Below are 17,115 nucleotides of genomic sequence, written 5' to 3'. Positions count from 1 at the left end.
CGTGGGGGTTACAAATCGTAATAGTGTTGGGTTCAAATGTTAGCATGGGCCTCTCTATCAGACTGAAAAGTTCGTGATTTCGTTTTCTGAGTATGCTGAATTTGAGGTCGAAACTGCTGTGGGTGGTGAAAGCTGGAGTTACCTATTACACCTTAGTGGAAGTCAGTGGAACTGGAAGAGGAATCTAAATTTGCCGTCCTTTACCGCTCTAATGATTATCGAAACCTTGGAGATAATGAAACCCTAAGCGTGAATTCCAATTTTTCAGTGAAAGGAAAATGCGTTGAGCGCTCTTTATTTTCCTTCTTCACCTGCAGATAGTCTCCTGATTGGAAGTTCAAAGGACTTTGCCGTGAAAAGAGCCATGATTTACTGCAAGATGTCCAATGCAGAGGTGTGTCACGTGTGGATGAACCACGTTGTCATACGGAACATCCCGCTGACATCCAAATGAGCCAATCATATTGCACCTACCGAGAAAGTGGGGAAGAATCTGGCTACTTGGGGGAACTTTTTACCTTTTAACCTTTTTCCATTCTCCATGTTCAACTGATGGGACAGTGACTTGTTTCGTAGATACTTCTGCCTTTAAAGTACAGGTAGCTGAAGATTTGGGTATTACAAATACTGAAACAGCTTTCTATATCTTCAAGATTGAAAAGATACTTCAGACTTAAGGTGAACTTGCGGAAGACCGGAAGCGCTACCAAGTACAGATCCATGAAAAATATGCTATTGAGTAGTTTTCGATCTAGAGCTAGACAGGTCACAGCTGTAACCAATAAACGTGCGAGTCTGTGCCGTCTCACAAATTGCAAGCTACTCCGGACCTACAGTGGGGCCTAGACATGCAATTTTCCAAAACTTTCAGTGATCGACGCTTACTTGAAAGAATATCTGAAGTAATGAGACAGTCCAAGGTTCCAAATCATGAGAATCTGGGCAGAAGACAATGAGATGTAGTTTTGCAAGACGTAGATAGTCATCCAATGATACCAGGAACTATTACACACCTGAAGTTGTAACGACGGGTATTTGCAAAGAAAACTGAAGCAGAGCTAGTGTTTTCAGTCCCCACCATGGAATTTCCCCCCCTCTTGTTACACAAAAGCTATAGCATCCCCAACTCGTCCAGAATCTGACAACACCTAAACTCGCGGTCTGCCAGCCATGACCTGAGCCGACGGATATACATAAATGTCTAACACATATGTAGCTTCCAAAGTCATACTGTACCTCCGAGGCCGTGTTGCAAGAATGGTGGGTCTGGTGGCGAACGAGTTCACGTCGCGTCGCGTCGCGTATCTGCAAGACATTCTATGTACGGCCCCACAAGGTATTCTCCGAAAAGAACCAAGAGGTATCGTATATGGATGCAATGGCTCCATCGCGAGCTAGGGTGCGAAAAGGGGTCAAACCCGAAATTAAATAGGGCGACAATTCTCCCAGTCTGCTTCTATCTTTTTCCCCAAGCACCCTCCGCTACTTGGATATTCATCTCATCTTTGCTTCCTCCTTGCTCTGTCGTTATCATCCCTCCCTGGACCTCATTTATTCACACTTTGATTCATCGTTACCCCGGCCATGACGTTCTTTTGCTAGAAATATCCTACATGCACGATTTTCATCCAGTTCATTACCAATAATTTTCGCTCATACATTGCTCTGTGAAATTGAACTTATTGAGAGAAGGTATGCATGATATTATTCACGATTCTCAATGTTTATCAATGCTAACTGTCTATTGATAGATCCTTGTCTGCATCTTATTCGTTCCCACGTCGATATACGCTTGCCTGAACCTTCGCCTGGTCAAACTCCTCACACGGTCTGGAAAAGCCAATCAAGAGCACCATGCCCCAAGCTGCAAGGAATTCATCAAAGCTCAAACTTGGCGAGGTGCAAGAAATAGAGACAGTTAATTGGGCGACAGTTTGCGTGAGGCAAGGGGTCGCGATCACGACCAGGAACTTCGTGACCGATGTTGCGCATGCAGTGAACTCGAGGGTTTATGGGAAGAAGCCCATCTCGCTACATCCCCAGTGGGGCGATCGCATGGCGAGAAGACATCCCAAATTCCTCAAAGAACTTGACGCCGCGATAAAGGAAACCAAGGTTCGCAGAGCCAAAAACCGAGCTCCAACAGCTATCAAAGATGAACGGGTATATTTCATGAAGTGGTGGTGGAGACTGCGCAATTTCATGAGGAGAATCAATGTCAAGCCAGAGAATGTGTATCTTTTGCGCAATTACGGTCATTTTACAATCGTCGATGCACAATCGAAGACATTGGCCACGCCCCGTTTATCAAAAAAGCAAATGCAGAACAGCAACAAACAGGTGTCCTCGGCTCTCTATTGTTTTCGTTATGGTGAAAAGCCCTTAGCCCCGTTTTTGACGTTCACGGAGAAGAGCGGTCATGATCAGGGGAAATCCAAATTTGCCACCAACGAGGATGGATGGATCACTTATTCCGACATGTTCGACTGGGTCAAAATGGCCTTTGAAGTAGACATCCAGCCCCCGAAAGGCAGAAAACCCAGGAAGGCGCTGGGTCCCCCGAGGCTCCTGCTCTTCGATGCAGATGAGGTGCCCGTCAACGCAGAGTTCTTCATTATGTGCAGGATGTCCAACATCTTCTGTTACGGACTACCTCGTGGCAGCCGCGGAATATTCAACGATCTCAGCCATGGACTTCTTTCCTCCATTGACCAGGAGTATAGCAGACATGTGGACAACTCTTTGAGAGGAAGGCCAAATGGGACTGTTCATCTGGAGGACCCGACTTATGCGAAGTTCATTTCGGAAAAAGCCAGCTCTGGCGAGCATGTTTCTGATGAGAAAAAGGCTTGGGAGAAGCTCGGCCTCATTCCGTTGAATCAGAAACTTTATCGTGGGCACGTCAAGAAGTGGCTGGCGACCATTGACTCCACGGCAGAAGATTCGGATCAAAGAACGACCCAGGCAGGAGTTTTTTTATCCCCACCTCCAACGCCACCCATTCGAATACCCATCTCTCTTCGGCGCTCCCGGACAGCATCACCGTTCGAGATCATCAATATTGAATCTTCTGAAGAGAAAGACGCGAACGACTCCGACTCGAGTGACTCATCTGACGAATTCTGCGCCGAGGAAGAGCGCGATGCAAGCAAAGATAACAAGGAGGTGGATTCTGATGGCGATGCTGATTCCGATAATGATAGTGATTCTGATGGTGACTCCGCTGCCACTGCCGCTGTCGATCACTCCAGAAGCACCAACAAGCGCCAAAGGGAGCTTGTAGACCCGGAGTTGGCGGACACCGCTCCCAAAAAGAAAAAGAACGAGATGGATGTGCTAAGAGACGAGATAGAGATGCTGACAGCCCGGTTGGACGAGATGGCTGAGAAGTCCGAAAAAACCAAAGAGACCGAAACGACTAAGAAGAGCAAGAATATCGAGAAGACCAAAAAGCCCAAGGAGACACCCAAGAAAAACTATCGTTCTCGCACTGCGTGATCCCGCAGGATTCATTGACATTCCATCTGGTGCAAGAACCTTCATTTTCCCTTTTCATTTTCATTTTCATCTTTTTCCATATTCCTTCTTTCAGATTTGTTTTTCATTTTTTATCCACTGATTTTCTATTCACTGGGGTATTGTACATTATTTTGTTGACCTTCTGGCTGTTCCAGTCCTTCCTATCTGATCTGTTCCCATTTCCTTTGTCATATACCCATTCATTTCTTGAATAATCTCTTTATAATAACTCGAAATGTTATTCGATTGATTCAATAAAATGAATATTCGAAGCAAGATACAAAGGTTCATTTGGTAATTTCAAAACACGAATAAAAAAATCAAAGACGTAGAAAGAAACAAAGCACTGTCTACGCAGTATACGAGGATCTTTTATACGTTAATCTTCTGAAATTGGAAGTCAGCCATTACTCCTAAAAAGACATACCCTTTGAAGTTGGGTGCAGCCCCAGCATCTTCACCAATTTATATGCGGAAAAGCGATGAAGTAGCCAAGAACTCTGAATGGAGGAAAGTGAGAGAACTCCATTTACTACATATAATCTTGCTGCTGGGTTTCGAGAGACATCTCTTTCATATTATGAATCAAACTGTTAAATGACCAGGGAAGAGCGATCGAGAGATATGTTCTAAGGTTCTCTAGACGTGAAAGGCAAGAAGTCTCCGGATAAGAGTCACCTAAAGCCCTTAAAAAGAACCCGGTTAACCAACTCACAAGAGGTAACGAAAACCGGGGATCTGTCAATCTGTCAGGGGAACTTCTGAGTTCGCCGCCTGATCTTGTGCTTAATTACCCTCGGTAGCCTGGCCCTGTTCAGTGTCCCGTCGTTTGTTCTGCCACATGTAATGCGCAGCTAGTAAAGCTAGGAAGAGAATGCCTAATGCCAATCCACAAAATGATGCTCGAATACTGGTCTGATTTGATTTTAGTAGACAGACGGACAATATGTGCAAAATTAAGCTTACATCATAAGTAGGCTCCTGTGATGCCAGAAAGAATTGAGGTCCAGCAATATTACCCACGCAGTACGCGGCAAACACTGCGACAGAAATGGTACTTATCTTGGTGAAACCAGCAAAATTTGAGTTAACAACAGCCAAGATCAAGGGAGTGTTAACTGAAATGGCTGAGACAAAGCACAATCCAACCATCTTGGCGATTCTTTGGCTGTCATGAAGTATATAAATCATGACTGTACTGATGATAGATATGATGACGTTTAGCATCATAGCGGGAATCCAAGCGGATGAGACGTATGTTGAGATGGTCGCTGTAACTGCTAGGAAGAATAATTACCCAGCGCCCATTGGCATTTGAATCAGCAGGGACTTCAGATTCGAGTAGCCGAAGCCTGCAATAATGATTGCCCCAAACTGTTCCTTGTTAGCCTGAACTTTCAAACGTTGAAACAGCCAGTTGTCCACTCACACTACTAATGCCACCATTGTAGAGGTTCACATAGAATGTATAGAACGCCAAAAGCCATGCTTGCAAGTCTCCTGCTGCATCCCAGATCCGACTCCATTGGAATTGAGCTGACTCGGTATCGGCATTGTTGCGGATGTTTATTCGTTGGGCGGCGATTATTCGCTCCTCTGGCGTGAGGAAAGAGGCTGTTGCAGGTGAATGAGGTAGTAAAAAGAAAAGGAAAATAGCATAGCCAGAGGTGACTGCGCCCAAAACAAGGAAGAGTAAACACCATGATTCTAGGGAAGAGGACGAATGTCCAATTCCAGACGCAACCAGACCCCCTATCATATTGGCGATACAATTACCGATGAACCATGCGCCTTGGGCTATATAGAGGAAGGATTGTTAGTCCATGGCTTTGGGACTAATATCCGCCGTTGCTTGCATCACTGACCGGTAGGGTTGCTCCTCTTTCTTATAGAACATGCCGACAATGAGTCCAAAGCCAGGCGCGACAGCTGCCTCGCCAACTCCCAAAAAGAAACGGACGGCTATGAGTCCTCCAAAGTTGTGGCAGGCTGCATGGCACATCACAATTACACCCCACAAGAATCTTCATATGGGTTTGATCAACGAAGATCACATATCATCAAGGTTCAAGGAACATACACTGATACAGCAAGATAATTTCCAAGGAGGAGGCGTACGATCAGGTAAGACGAGGGCCAACTCCAGGCCAGATGTCCAAAGTAGAAGATCGCAGAACACCAAGTGTATTGTTGACCCACTAAGCCCTAGGAAGAACTAGCTGGGTAGGTAAATAAAGTCTCAGGAACATAGAAAGATACTGACAAGATCTGCTCGGAGATTCAAAAAAATGGCTTGGCTGAGCGCCAATTTATCCATATACTGCAACATGTAACAGACCCCATATTTGGAACCATGCTACGTAAAAGACCAAGTCCTCCTCCTTTGGCGACTTTCCTAGAATGAAGTCAATCTATACTCACAAAAGATCATATTTTCTCAACAGTCGGCGTTAGGCTTCAGGAGACGGTCGAAACTCTGTGAACTCTCCATCGCTGGCAGATGGAGATCTCTCATCTGTGGTATATGGTATCTTCTCATCGTAACAAGGTTTGTCTTGTGTGGTGTTCCCCATAACGAATATACTGAATGAACAACTTGTGATAAAGAACCAGTAAAAGCTCAGTTTCTGGAACCAAGATTATATGGCCTTTTTGAAGATTGAATTATCTTGTTATACAGGTTACAGGGACAATTTATACCATGCAGCCCTATTCATCCTACATATGCATCCATCAGTCTTGTCTTGGCAACTGGAGTAGACTGTCGTGTCAGATTGCAGAGCTTAATCCCACCGAGTCATCGAACATGTTTGGATGTTCCTATCAACACACACACACACACACATCCTGGTAATTTACGCGAGGTAGTCTAAAGAGTGTATCATAAACCACCTGATAAGAAATCCTCTAGGCTCTAGCCATCTGTAAACTTGATTTCCCTACCGATTAAACCTTTTATTTCCCGCGGAAAATTCTAGATTCGCCGTTGAAAGTTCGAAAGTGCATTGGCATTGAGGCGAGCTCTCGCTTCCATTTGCTTGTGGTTTGAATTCAGGGATTGGAAGCTTAATCGCAGTCCTTGTATTGGTGCATCACCATACTTCGTTATCCTTTGCGGGAAAAAGATGACACAAGAAAAGATAAGGATGCCACATTTCCCATTTGTCGTCTATTTGCATTTCTTACCGGAGCCATTTTGTACACCTTTTGCGAGATTATTATTTGGACGATTCAGCGCATTTCAAAACTCCTCATTGATCACTTCTGGTTGGGTGGCGACAGACTGCTCGTGGAGTCTTGATGCATTTACCTGGCCCCTAACGAGTTCCGTCCGCCAAATCCTCATCCGTTGAAATTTCAGCCGCCTTGGACAAAAATACCCATCGGCATTGAGGTGGGCTTTCGAGTCTGTTCGTTATCTTTTACCGGGGAAGAAAATTTATTTTCCAAAATCTTTCTCCTCACTCGGATTCCTTTCTATCATGGCGCCACTTTGCAGGGTTGAAATTTTGATGATTCACCGCGTTCAATGACTTTCTGCTACCCACTTCTAATTGGTTATTGAACCAATGGCCGTGAGATGCTGAATTAACGCTGGTTTTCTTATGTCTTTCTTAACAATAGCGCCGAGAAGATGATTGGTACTTTCATCCCAAGTGCCAGTAGCGTGGATGACACTCACGAATAACAACTACTTCAGCCTTCATTTCTAGTTTTGCCCTTGCATTCGAGTAGATTGCAGCGAAGTGAATCCCTTGTACCATCTACATTCAAGAATGACAAGGTTAGAGTAGGCATATGCGTCTCATCTCCACATCTGCACATTAGCGTAATGCTTTTGAGACCCAATTGTATGTATATGAACCAACCATCACATCAAAGGCCCAGATAGGAGAGCTTTCCGCGGAAATCTATCATCTTTGATTGTGTTGCATATCATAACACATAGATCAATTCAAGATTTTCACCGCGCCACTATCCTCGGAAGATGGAAGGGTACCTTGTGCTCTTTGAAAGGATCATACCAATTGCTCTATTGATTTTCTCACTGAGGTCTCCACGGGACTTGTCGAATCTAAATGTTCAGTAAAGGTGGATAATTTTATTGCCTCTGTAGCTTTCCTATGCATAATTGGGATGCAGGTGGAGTTATGCGGGGTTGAACCTCATGGGACCGGCCTCCTCTCTGAAGTAATTGGATGGTTGGGCATTATGCCCCTAATAGTACCAATATTTGCCATTTATCACCAAGGGATTCATAAGGATGGTCATAGATAGCATAAATGTCTCCGGGATTAGCGGAAGTCTAGTATGCCGGATTATGCTTTGCAATAGACCCTCTCGGCCATTCATGAACTGTGGATCTCTTTTTGATAATTCTATAAAAGCTCCTCTTTTTCGACATATGTCAGACATCAGTAAAAATCTTTCATTTCATCAAACACCCGCAGTGCGATCCGAGAGCTCAACGCAAAGATGGCGACAACATGGGAAGATATCGTTGCTTCCAAGCGAGCCAGCATTACTGCTGCCATTCCTGCCGAGTGGGTTCTTCCGACGCTTCTTCCTTCCGCCGAACAACTTGATGTGTCAAACTTCATCGCCGAATCAGGATGGTTCTCCGATTCGCAAATTGAGATCCTCAAATCTACGGCCTCTGAACTTCTCCCCCGTTTAGCTCAAGGATCCCTCTCCTCGAAGGGAGTTACTAAAGCCTTTTGCAAAAGCGCAGCTGCAGCTCATCAATTGGTAGGCTTATTTCACCCAAGAAGATGCATCCTTTCATGTGCATTACTAATGACTATAGAAACGATAGATCAATCCATTGACCGAGGTGCTGTTTGGCGAGGCATTGGTAATGGCCAAAGCCTTGGACGAACACTTGAAGGCAACCGGAAAGCCTAAAGGACCTCTGCATGGACTGCCAATTTCCATCAAAGATAACTTCAACATCAAAGAAAAGGATTCCACTCAGGGCTTCACTTCTCGGGCCAACCAGTCTGCTGAATCTCACAGCCCGAATATTCAACTCCTGGTTGACGCTGGAGAAGTCTTGTATGTGAAGACCAACGTCCCACCCGGCATGAAACGACCAGAGACATACAATGCTGTGTTTGGTGAAACCCTCAACCCTATGAATCGACTTTGATCAGCTGGTGGTTCGTCTGGTGGTGAAGGAGCACTTATCTCCTTTGGTGGTAGTTGCCTAGTAGTTGGAACCGACATGGGTATGTTCCCGTCAGACACTAGAACTATATTTACCAAACAATTAAAAATCCTCTGATCAGTCTTCTATGTCCTACAGGTGGCCCTTGCCGTGTTCCTGCTGCATGCGGTGGTATCTATACTCTTCGTCCATCCACCACACGGTGGTCCATCTCTGCGACCAGCACTGTCACACCCGGCCAGGACAGTATTAGAGCAGTTCCAGGGCCTATGGCGAAGACGCTAGAGGATGTAATCCTGTTCAGCAAATTTTTGCCGACCGGGCTCCATGGAAGTATCATCTTGACTGCGTCCCGATCGAGTGGCGCCACATTGAGCCAAAGGCTAGTCTCAAACTGGCGGTGATCTCAAAGGATGGGATCGCGACCCCTCAGCCACCCGTGCAAGGGCTTTGGAGGGGGCAGTGGCAACACTGAAGGCTGCGGGTCATGACATCGTCGAATTTCCAATGACCACGGAAGAGATGAAGGAGGCGGTCGATTTTTCATTTGGCCTGTTTCTTGCAGATGCTGGCAACTGGGTTAAAACAGCCCTAGGGAATACCGGACAGCCTGTACCACCTGATCTCACATTCCTCTGGAGGGCACCTCCAAAACCATCTTTGAACTTCACAAGCTTCATGTGTTGCGGGATAACTTGAGAATGAAGTGGTTCCAGCAGTTGAACTTAATTGAAGGCCAGGATGGTATTTTAAGTGAGATTTCTGTCGCTCCTCCGTTCAGGGATACAAATACTAATTCTCATCACAACAGTTCCTACCACGCCATACAGCATTCCTGAGTATGGTGGTATCAAATACTCCTGCACTCTACTCGCCAATGTCCTTGACTATCCTGCCACTTCATTCTATTATGTCGACAAGAACTTTGACAAGCCGTATGTCGACTTCGAGCTTCTGGATCCCAATGATAAGATGGTGCAGGGTCAATGTAAGTGCATCGCGTGACATGAGTGCTCATTCATCACAATTGGCTGATTGACTAACCTTTGAACCTAGACAACCCAGAGCTGGCCCACGGTGCTCCCGTGAGCTTCCAGATAATTGGCCGCCGTTTCGAAGAGGAGAAGGTACTGATGATGACCGACGTTGTCTCTCGCGCTCTTAGAGGCTAAGCCTCATTCTATGTGGGCAGAAATCCTCAATTGCCACATGTGCATGTTTCGAAATTTGTTCTGCTGGGGGCCAATCTTGGAGATGTATTTGTTGTTTGGACCGTTACATACACAAGGAGAAGGGAGGCTTATTTCAAAACCCGGTTTCCTGGGGTTCTCTAATCATCAATGCGAACTTCTGACGTCCCTCGCCACCACGTTCCGTGTAATCCAGCTCAATCTCTTCGACGATCTCCCACCCGTGTTTCAAATACGCTGGCACTCCTTCCATCGTAGCTTCAAGATATATCCGGGCGTTACTGACGTCTGCTTTCTCAATACCCCATTTGAGAAATGCACTTCCTATTCCAGTTCCTTGGTACTCTGGTAGGACGCACAGCATTTCAAGGACTAGCAGTATTTTTAGCAGTCAATATCGTCGAATTTTCCAAGTAGAGTGTCAAAGTGGCTCACGAACCAATATCCGTTTCCCTAAGATGCAAGTTCCTACAATGCTTTATCGTTTCCTCGTAAAGTGTGTAGGTGCCCTTGTTCAACTTTGGGGCATATGCCCACATATTCTGTATTTGGGCTTGCTCATAGTCGCTCAGACTTGTATTCACAGCTCTGTCGAACCCATAAGTAGCTGGTATATTCCAGCGGCTATATGCGATGATATCATCGGCTTCAGAGTTGATACCCGCTAGAGTATGGCACTCGGATTTGGCGAAATATTTGAGGGAAGAGACTGTTTTGAATTTGTGAACTGACAACGGATCGCATCCCTTATATGTGCTGCGCATATAATTAGAACAGGAAAAAGAGCGAATATGAATATTCACAAGTGCACTCATTTCAGATGCATCAGCGTACTTTATTTCGAAAGGCACAGATGGACCTGGTGCCATTTTCGATTGTAAGTGCCGTGAAGATGAAAATCTAGTTCAGCAAAACATGATTTGAATTTGTATACTGAATGAGTCATTCGTCGATTCTGTGACGCAAGGCGGTATCATAACGATGACTCACGGAGCAGTGAAACTTGAATATGTAGATCAGAGCATCCCAATTTTCTTTGTCTCCCTCAGAAACTCTCAAGTAGTAGGAGGATTTGATTCAAGAATAGAAGTGATGCATTTGGGGAAAGTTTGGGGGTGAACGGAGTTGAGGATGACAACCCCCGGCCTTGAGCGAGACTACTCTCGGACATCAACTGTGACGAGATGATACCGTAATTCCAAGAAACACAAACACGCAGATCAAAAAAAAGCACCAGTAAATATTCAAGGGTCTTGAAGGCGACCTCGTGAGCTTCGTGATTGGTTGTTCATGTGGTAGGTGGTGAACATTCTCCTCCCATTCTTTTCCCTTCATCATCACCCATTCAAGTTCCAACTTCAGGATACATCCTTTAGCTCATTGAACATCAGCTCTAACCTTGAGCTTCACTTTCATCAATGCAAACACTTGTTCTCTCATTCCATCAATATTAGCCTCCTTGACTAATTAATTGCTCATCACGCTGATCAACCACCTTGTTACCTTTGTCCGATGAGCTTCAAGATATTTTTTCCACAAGTTCCATCCCTTATGAGCTCTCAATAGCTGTCCTGAATTTGCCAATTGTGTCAGATGATCTGCCCAATTCACTTCACGTCGCTTGATAAGCCACTCTATCTTCCTCACACGTGCAATCCATTTCTCTTTGCATTGGACAAAACAGCCACAAAACTCATCATTGAAATCAAGTTTGTTTAAATCAACTCTCTGAACAGGTATCATGCCGCCGAAAATGATTTGCAGGTCAAGACAAAGTTCAGTTAGAATGGGGTCAGGATAGCAACATCAAATTTGACTTTGACTTTAATGTTTCCCGGATTCTCCCGGTTACAACATTTGCTCTCCATCCTATATTCCATCTCTCCAAGTTTCAAGTTTCTTCTATTTTCAATTTTATAAATTCTCAATTCCGTCTTCCATCATTGGGATCGGCTTTTGCATCTCTTACATGGATCTTTTATCCACTTCGGGTCTCTCAACAATTCCCTTTCGAAAACAAACAATCTCTACTGTACATCATTATTCCGGATGTCTTTCATACTGATCATTCAATATAGTTTAAAATCTAAAATCCTTACCATCGCTCACACCTTCATCGTGGTCATTGCAATCGACATCCCCCTCAAATCAACCTTTGCGCGTCTCTCTCCAACCTTTGGCCTCGTTGTTGATTGATTTTTGGACATATACACTGAGCGGGTCTGCGAGTTCCTCACTTAGCTCAAGTACTCGGTCAGGAAAAATCCGGGTTCGTGCTGCCAAAATGACCGGCTCCGACTTCCAGCCCACACCATATTTTGAACAGATGGCGCTTTTTTGAAGAAGATCATGCGGTCAGGACAAGGCTTAGAATTGCCTCAACCAGCTTTGACTAGGATTGCAACTGTGGCTTTTGACTTTCATCGATGCTTCTATTGATCTCCAACTCCCAGATGAAAAATCACAAACATCAGGCTCAATCGCACTCCCCAATTTCAATCGGAACTGTCAAATTCATCATCAATCTCACATACCAACCTTCAGATCAGTATCAACTCCAATGAAAATCATAAATCTCAGAACCAAAGCCATTATATGCCGAGATCCTGAATTTCAGTCCTCAATCCAAAATTATGCAATTTTGATTTTCAACGGTGAACATCAACCTCGGTCTCTACTCTCGGTCTCAAGAAGAATCCAAGCCTTTTCAATATCCATCTTGAATGATGAGAATACTTCTCAGATTTGAATCTCAATCTCTACCACGAGCCTTTAAGTCACAAGCGCCAGCAATCTATCATGATTCTCTGTGGCATAATGACCAAGCCTTGATCTTGAATACGTATCGTCTCTACCTTGATCCCTATGATGAACATGATATATATCATCGTGAAATCAATTCTTTCAACTTGCAAATTGCAATTCCTCTTTTTGAATTTAAATACACTTATGTATGATTTGAGCTCTGAATTTTTTTGTTAATTATTACTAATAACTCTAATGACTTATAATGTACACTGATAGTAGTACTAGATTTTGGAATTTACTCTTTTTATCTTACACTGGTATCGGTACTATAACTTACTGTTATGAAAATGGCTCGGACTCTGTTATAATTCGTTCTATTGCAATATTTGTCATACATTGTAACAGACAACGAATTTTTCGCGCTAGTAAATGTGCAAACTTTAGGAGATCACTTCCTAAACGTGCAATTGATTCTTCTGAGATTTTTTCAGCATTCTGGAAAGCAATCGATGAACTTTTGAGCAGTATCAAAGCTGTTTATCCTCGATAATTCTCTTTGGGCGACCGCGAGCCAGAAAAGATACAGACTGAGCTGGATCATATTTGAAGATTACATACATCGAGCCTCTATACAACTTCATATGACTCATGCGAACATTCAAGGAGATCCTTTGCAGGATACCGACGGAAGATAATCTTGAGGATTAGAAAAGTCTACCTACGGCATCTCAAGTAGCAGTACTGGAAATATCTAATTGGGTAGGCAGTCGGCTGCAATTTAAGGAACCACAGATGTCCTCACAATCTCCCTTTTTTCCTGTCTTTAGTCGGATTTCGTTTGTCAGGGGCTTGCTCTAAATCTGATTCTTCGCCCGTGATAACCTTTCGCCAAGCGCATTCATGTTTACCGGACGCCCGAGGAAAGCCTCTAACATCCCCAATAGATCCTTCTGGCTTCCACCATACTCCAAAATACCACGTCGATACTTTTCCCAGTTGGCTTTATTATGTGGGTCATCCGCAAATTTAGAGAGAAACACATCCTGGGCCATGGCGTTGCAACTTGTTCTGTCAGTAGTGCTTGGTGCCATCAGGGGACTGACATACCATGAGTAAGCATAGTAGCACACATCATAACCAGCTGTGAGATGACTGAATGACGCAAACTCAAACCCATCTCTGCAATCCGAAAAATCCATCCCTTCTATCTCCTCACGGAGATCATACCACAGAGTCTGGATATTGAGGTTGGCAATATCCTCATCGGTCTTTACAGAGTGAATCTGTAAATCAAATATCGAAACTGACCTAAGCCGCATCATCAGTCCTCGAGCGCATGGTTGATATGGTGATAAAGGTGCACATACAGTTGGTGTAAATAGTAAAGCCCCTTGTGAGAATATCGATGTTTCACGAGATTCTCGATCAAGCCATGCGGGGGTTTCTTTGGTGGGTCCGGCTCGCCAGGGTGTTGCTCTCGCCATCCCTTGAGATAGTTTGCATCAAGGGTGGTGTAATGGCAGCTGAGTTGGTGGAGAACATCTTCCATCCAACACCAATTCTCAAGTAGGGTGCTTGGCATCTCACCAAAGTCCGGGGGTAATCTGTATCCATGGAAATGTGTGTAATTGGTCCTTGCTAGGAGATCATGGATCCCATGACCCAACTCTATGTTGATGCCTTGTTAGATGTTTTGCATGAAAATAAGTCGATTGAACGGACTATTGACTTGCCGTGAAAAAGAGTGACAACTTGATGATGTTTGAGCAATGCACAACTAGTCGCGGTTTGAGTTGGAAATGAGCACATGAGAATAGTCGACGGGAATTGCCGTGTTCCATCCGGCCGCTGATAGCCCTGTATCCTTTAATTAGAAGTGAAGGAGATGAAGGATTGAAGGAAAAAATACACATTGGATATTGACGCATTGATTGCCACGATACTTATTCTCCCTCCACAACAAGTCAAAGTAGAGGTATCCGATGAACCCATTATCGCTCATATCCCACACAGAGAAGCCTTGCACGGTATCATGCCAGATGAGATCCCCAGTCAAGATATCTGTCGGGATAGGATCAAATCGAAGTCCAAGCAAAGAGGTGAAAATCCCCAGCATGCCAATTGCAGTTTGCTCCAAGGGAAAAAACTCGGAGACCTTGTGCTGGTCAACTTCAAACTCTTCTTGCACGAGACGCTTGTAGTACTGTTCGTCCCATGGAGGAAATCCCTTTTCCAGTCTGTGTATATAGTGCTCACTCGTTCGCAAATCCTTCATTCGTCGATCTTGCAACACTGCAATCTCCTCGCGACCATAACGAACAAGTGACATCTGTAAGTCATTCAGGAATTCCTTCACCCATTCCACAGACTTTGCCATCCGTGTCTCGATCCTGAAGTCCGCATGCGTCGAATAGTTCAGTAATCGCGCTTGTTGAGAACGAAGCTTGATTATTTCTTCAAATAGCGGTTGGTTCTCCTTCAGCTTCCGATTGTTTGCGAGAAACATTCTCCTTCGAGTCTCCGGACAACGAGCATATGTCAGCACAGCTCGAGTTCCTCCGTTGACAAATGGAATAAAGAAAACTCCTGCCCCTGGAATCTCCTCTTTCCATTTTGCTAACTCCTCACGTGGCACCCCATCTAGCTCCTCGACGGTGAAATTAACGCCTCCAGCCTCTCGAGCCAGGTTTTGCTGAAATGCCCTTTTTAGACCCTCAATTTCCACTCTCACTGTTCGGTACCCCTCTAACTGCGTATCACTCAAGATACCGTGTCCAGCATGCTTATAGCACAACAGCTCTTTTTCCAGCAAGTGTTGCGACTCTTTGTCCAATGAATCAAATCCTGGCTCTTCCTTCGCCGCCTGGAGAAGTTTAAAGAAAGATACATCGGCAGTCCACAGTCCCGATGCTTCCAGGTACATCTTCCGGGCCTCGTCGAATGCGCCTTGAGTTGTGAGAGATGGAGATCCATACTGGAGCATTTCAATCATGCCGTGCTCGCCTTGAACTTCATTCTCCACTTGAGCCAAAGGAAGCATAACGTTGCTGAATGTTGCAGTATCTGGGGTGGTAGTTTGGAGGATAAGGTTCCGGATGGAATTTTGCTTTTCTATTATACGTTGCATGATTGGAACAATTTCGTCCGTGCTTGGAACACGTGGAAGGGGCTGTGGCAGTGACATGTTCCTCTACTTGGTGGGTTGAAGATGAGAAGAAACATTGGGCTGAGAGCACTCTTAGGAAGGAAGCGGGGTAAGGACCCCTGTCGTGACCTGTTTCTCTGTCTTTCTTCCTTTTGATTTATTACTAATCTGATCACACTTGCAGGCAAATGCCCAAGGTTTCCCTCCTTCTTACGAAAAGAAAGATCGCATTGCCGAACAGTGCAAATGGAATGGACGCAAGTCATGCTCCTCTCCCTATCTCGCAGTTCTCTACCTGGCCAACATTGAATCAGATCTTGTCAAGGCTAATCGGTTATACAATTTTCTTGCTAAAAATATGCAAACTAGCAATCTTTTTGAATTATCATACGAAGACGAGCATTTATGTTGATGGGAATCTTTCTCTCACTCTATGTTCACCCAACCCTTCACATTTCCGAGCAAGATCAGTTGCTGCAATTTGCCCGCTAATGGTAGTTCCGATGTCATTGAGGATGAGTTATTCTTGGCAAACGATACTTTCGAGATGATTGAATTCGAGGTCTTTCTTCTTGTCCTTGCGGATGAGGTTCCTTTGCAACCAAATCCCGGAAAGCAGTGTTTCAGAATATCAAAACTATCAGGCTGACCTGTTGCGCACGTAAATATTGAGGTTGAATCTCCGAGTCAGTCCAATCAATTCATCAAGATGATGACTTGCCATCATTTTTTGAGTGCACAGTCCAACATGAGTCAGGTCAGTAGAGGTAGTCACACGGTCACATTTACCAATAGTGCTTAGTACTCAGCAAGTTCTCGTTGTTAAATCAACGAATGATCATCTTATGACACGTTGGTTAGTGTCCAGTTCCAGTAGTGCATGCTTCATCCTTTGCACGAGTATTGTCAGATCTCACTCCCTCATGTATATCTTCGAATCACGTACCCCTCGTCACGATTCCCGGATCCTTGTTATGAGAAATGCCACGGAGATACCTTAGCGACCCCTACAAACAGTTGGCCTGATCCTAATGGGATCCACGTCCTCATGATCAAGGGATTCGAGGACAGGAAAATACAGCCAGCCGGTTGTCAATTCCAAGAATCACTGCTACAGTGCTGCCTGTGGCACCTGTTTTTGATATGGGATCGAACCACTTCCATGTTATTTCAAACATTGAGTAAGTTCCGGTAGTATTGTTTGGGATATAAATTGATGTTGTCATTAGCTATGGTCGTTGGAACGATTTTAGCGAGTTAACATGTACCATCAACTCATCGACACCTGGTAATTAAGGCATGAAATAATCCCGTTCTTCCCCGAATTTCCTCCGATCCCGTCCGGT

At 44.6% G+C, this 17,115-nt stretch overlaps 8 protein-coding genes across 8 annotated transcripts; 3 read left to right on the top strand and 5 right to left on the bottom strand.

The window, feature by feature from the left end:
• Nucleotides 1-1,854: 1,854 nt before the first annotated feature.
• On the top strand, nucleotides 1,855-3,498 carry N7520_000062 (uncharacterized protein; the record flags this gene model as incomplete). Its single annotated transcript, XM_057133997.1, has 1 exon — nucleotides 1,855-3,498. The coding sequence occupies one exon, from the start codon at nucleotides 1,855-1,857 to the stop codon at nucleotides 3,496-3,498; it is 1,644 nt and encodes a 547-aa protein (XP_056999933.1).
• Nucleotides 3,499-4,305: 807 nt separating this feature from the next.
• On the bottom strand, nucleotides 4,306-4,671 carry N7520_000061 (MFS general substrate transporter; the record flags this gene model as incomplete). The annotated part of the gene is made up of 2 exons (XM_057133996.1): nucleotides 4,306-4,434; nucleotides 4,486-4,671. 2 exons carry the CDS (start codon nucleotides 4,669-4,671, stop codon nucleotides 4,306-4,308), a joined length of 315 nt encoding a protein of 104 aa, XP_056999932.1.
• A 141-nt stretch (nucleotides 4,672-4,812) lies between these two features.
• On the bottom strand, nucleotides 4,813-5,278 carry N7520_000060 (allantoate permease; the record flags this gene model as incomplete). Its single annotated transcript, XM_057133995.1, has 2 exons — nucleotides 4,813-4,893; nucleotides 4,949-5,278. 2 exons carry the CDS (start codon nucleotides 5,276-5,278, stop codon nucleotides 4,813-4,815), a joined length of 411 nt encoding a protein of 136 aa, XP_056999931.1.
• A 57-nt stretch (nucleotides 5,279-5,335) lies between these two features.
• Nucleotides 5,336-5,521, bottom strand: N7520_000059 (uncharacterized protein; the record flags this gene model as incomplete). Its single annotated transcript, XM_057133994.1, has 1 exon — nucleotides 5,336-5,521. One exon carries the CDS (start codon nucleotides 5,519-5,521, stop codon nucleotides 5,336-5,338), a length of 186 nt encoding a protein of 61 aa, XP_056999930.1.
• A 2,474-nt stretch (nucleotides 5,522-7,995) lies between these two features.
• N7520_000058 (amidase) lies at nucleotides 7,996-9,385 on the top strand (the record flags this gene model as incomplete). The annotated part of the gene is made up of 5 exons (XM_057133993.1): nucleotides 7,996-8,268; nucleotides 8,336-8,636; nucleotides 8,673-8,747; nucleotides 8,825-8,976; nucleotides 9,074-9,385. 5 exons carry the CDS (start codon nucleotides 7,996-7,998, stop codon nucleotides 9,383-9,385), a joined length of 1,113 nt encoding a protein of 370 aa, XP_056999929.1.
• Nucleotides 9,386-9,387: 2 nt separating this feature from the next.
• N7520_000057 (uncharacterized protein) lies at nucleotides 9,388-9,858 on the top strand (the record flags this gene model as incomplete). The annotated part of the gene is made up of 3 exons (XM_057133992.1): nucleotides 9,388-9,430; nucleotides 9,498-9,674; nucleotides 9,743-9,858. The coding sequence occupies 3 exons, from the start codon at nucleotides 9,388-9,390 to the stop codon at nucleotides 9,856-9,858; spliced, it is 336 nt and encodes a 111-aa protein (XP_056999928.1).
• Nucleotides 9,859-9,991: 133 nt separating this feature from the next.
• N7520_000056 (GNAT family N-acetyltransferase) lies at nucleotides 9,992-10,745 on the bottom strand (the record flags this gene model as incomplete). The annotated part of the gene is made up of 2 exons (XM_057133991.1): nucleotides 9,992-10,248; nucleotides 10,316-10,745. 2 exons carry the CDS (start codon nucleotides 10,743-10,745, stop codon nucleotides 9,992-9,994), a joined length of 687 nt encoding a protein of 228 aa, XP_056999927.1.
• A 2,733-nt stretch (nucleotides 10,746-13,478) lies between these two features.
• On the bottom strand, nucleotides 13,479-15,808 carry N7520_000055 (M3 family metallopeptidase; the record flags this gene model as incomplete). Its single annotated transcript, XM_057133990.1, has 5 exons — nucleotides 13,479-13,686; nucleotides 13,732-13,932; nucleotides 13,992-14,292; nucleotides 14,343-14,481; nucleotides 14,534-15,808. The coding sequence occupies 5 exons, from the start codon at nucleotides 15,806-15,808 to the stop codon at nucleotides 13,479-13,481; spliced, it is 2,124 nt and encodes a 707-aa protein (XP_056999926.1).
• Nucleotides 15,809-17,115: the final 1,307 nt, after the last annotated feature.

This window comes from Penicillium odoratum, assembly GCF_028828045.1.
Source record: "Penicillium odoratum strain IBT 22623 chromosome Unknown utg000001l_segment0_segment0, whole genome shotgun sequence".
In the NCBI taxonomy this organism is placed as follows: Eukaryota; Fungi; Ascomycota; class Eurotiomycetes; order Eurotiales; family Aspergillaceae; genus Penicillium; species Penicillium odoratum.
The sequence above is the reverse complement of the archived record's forward strand: the minus strand, read 5'-3'. Positions and strand labels throughout refer to the sequence as shown.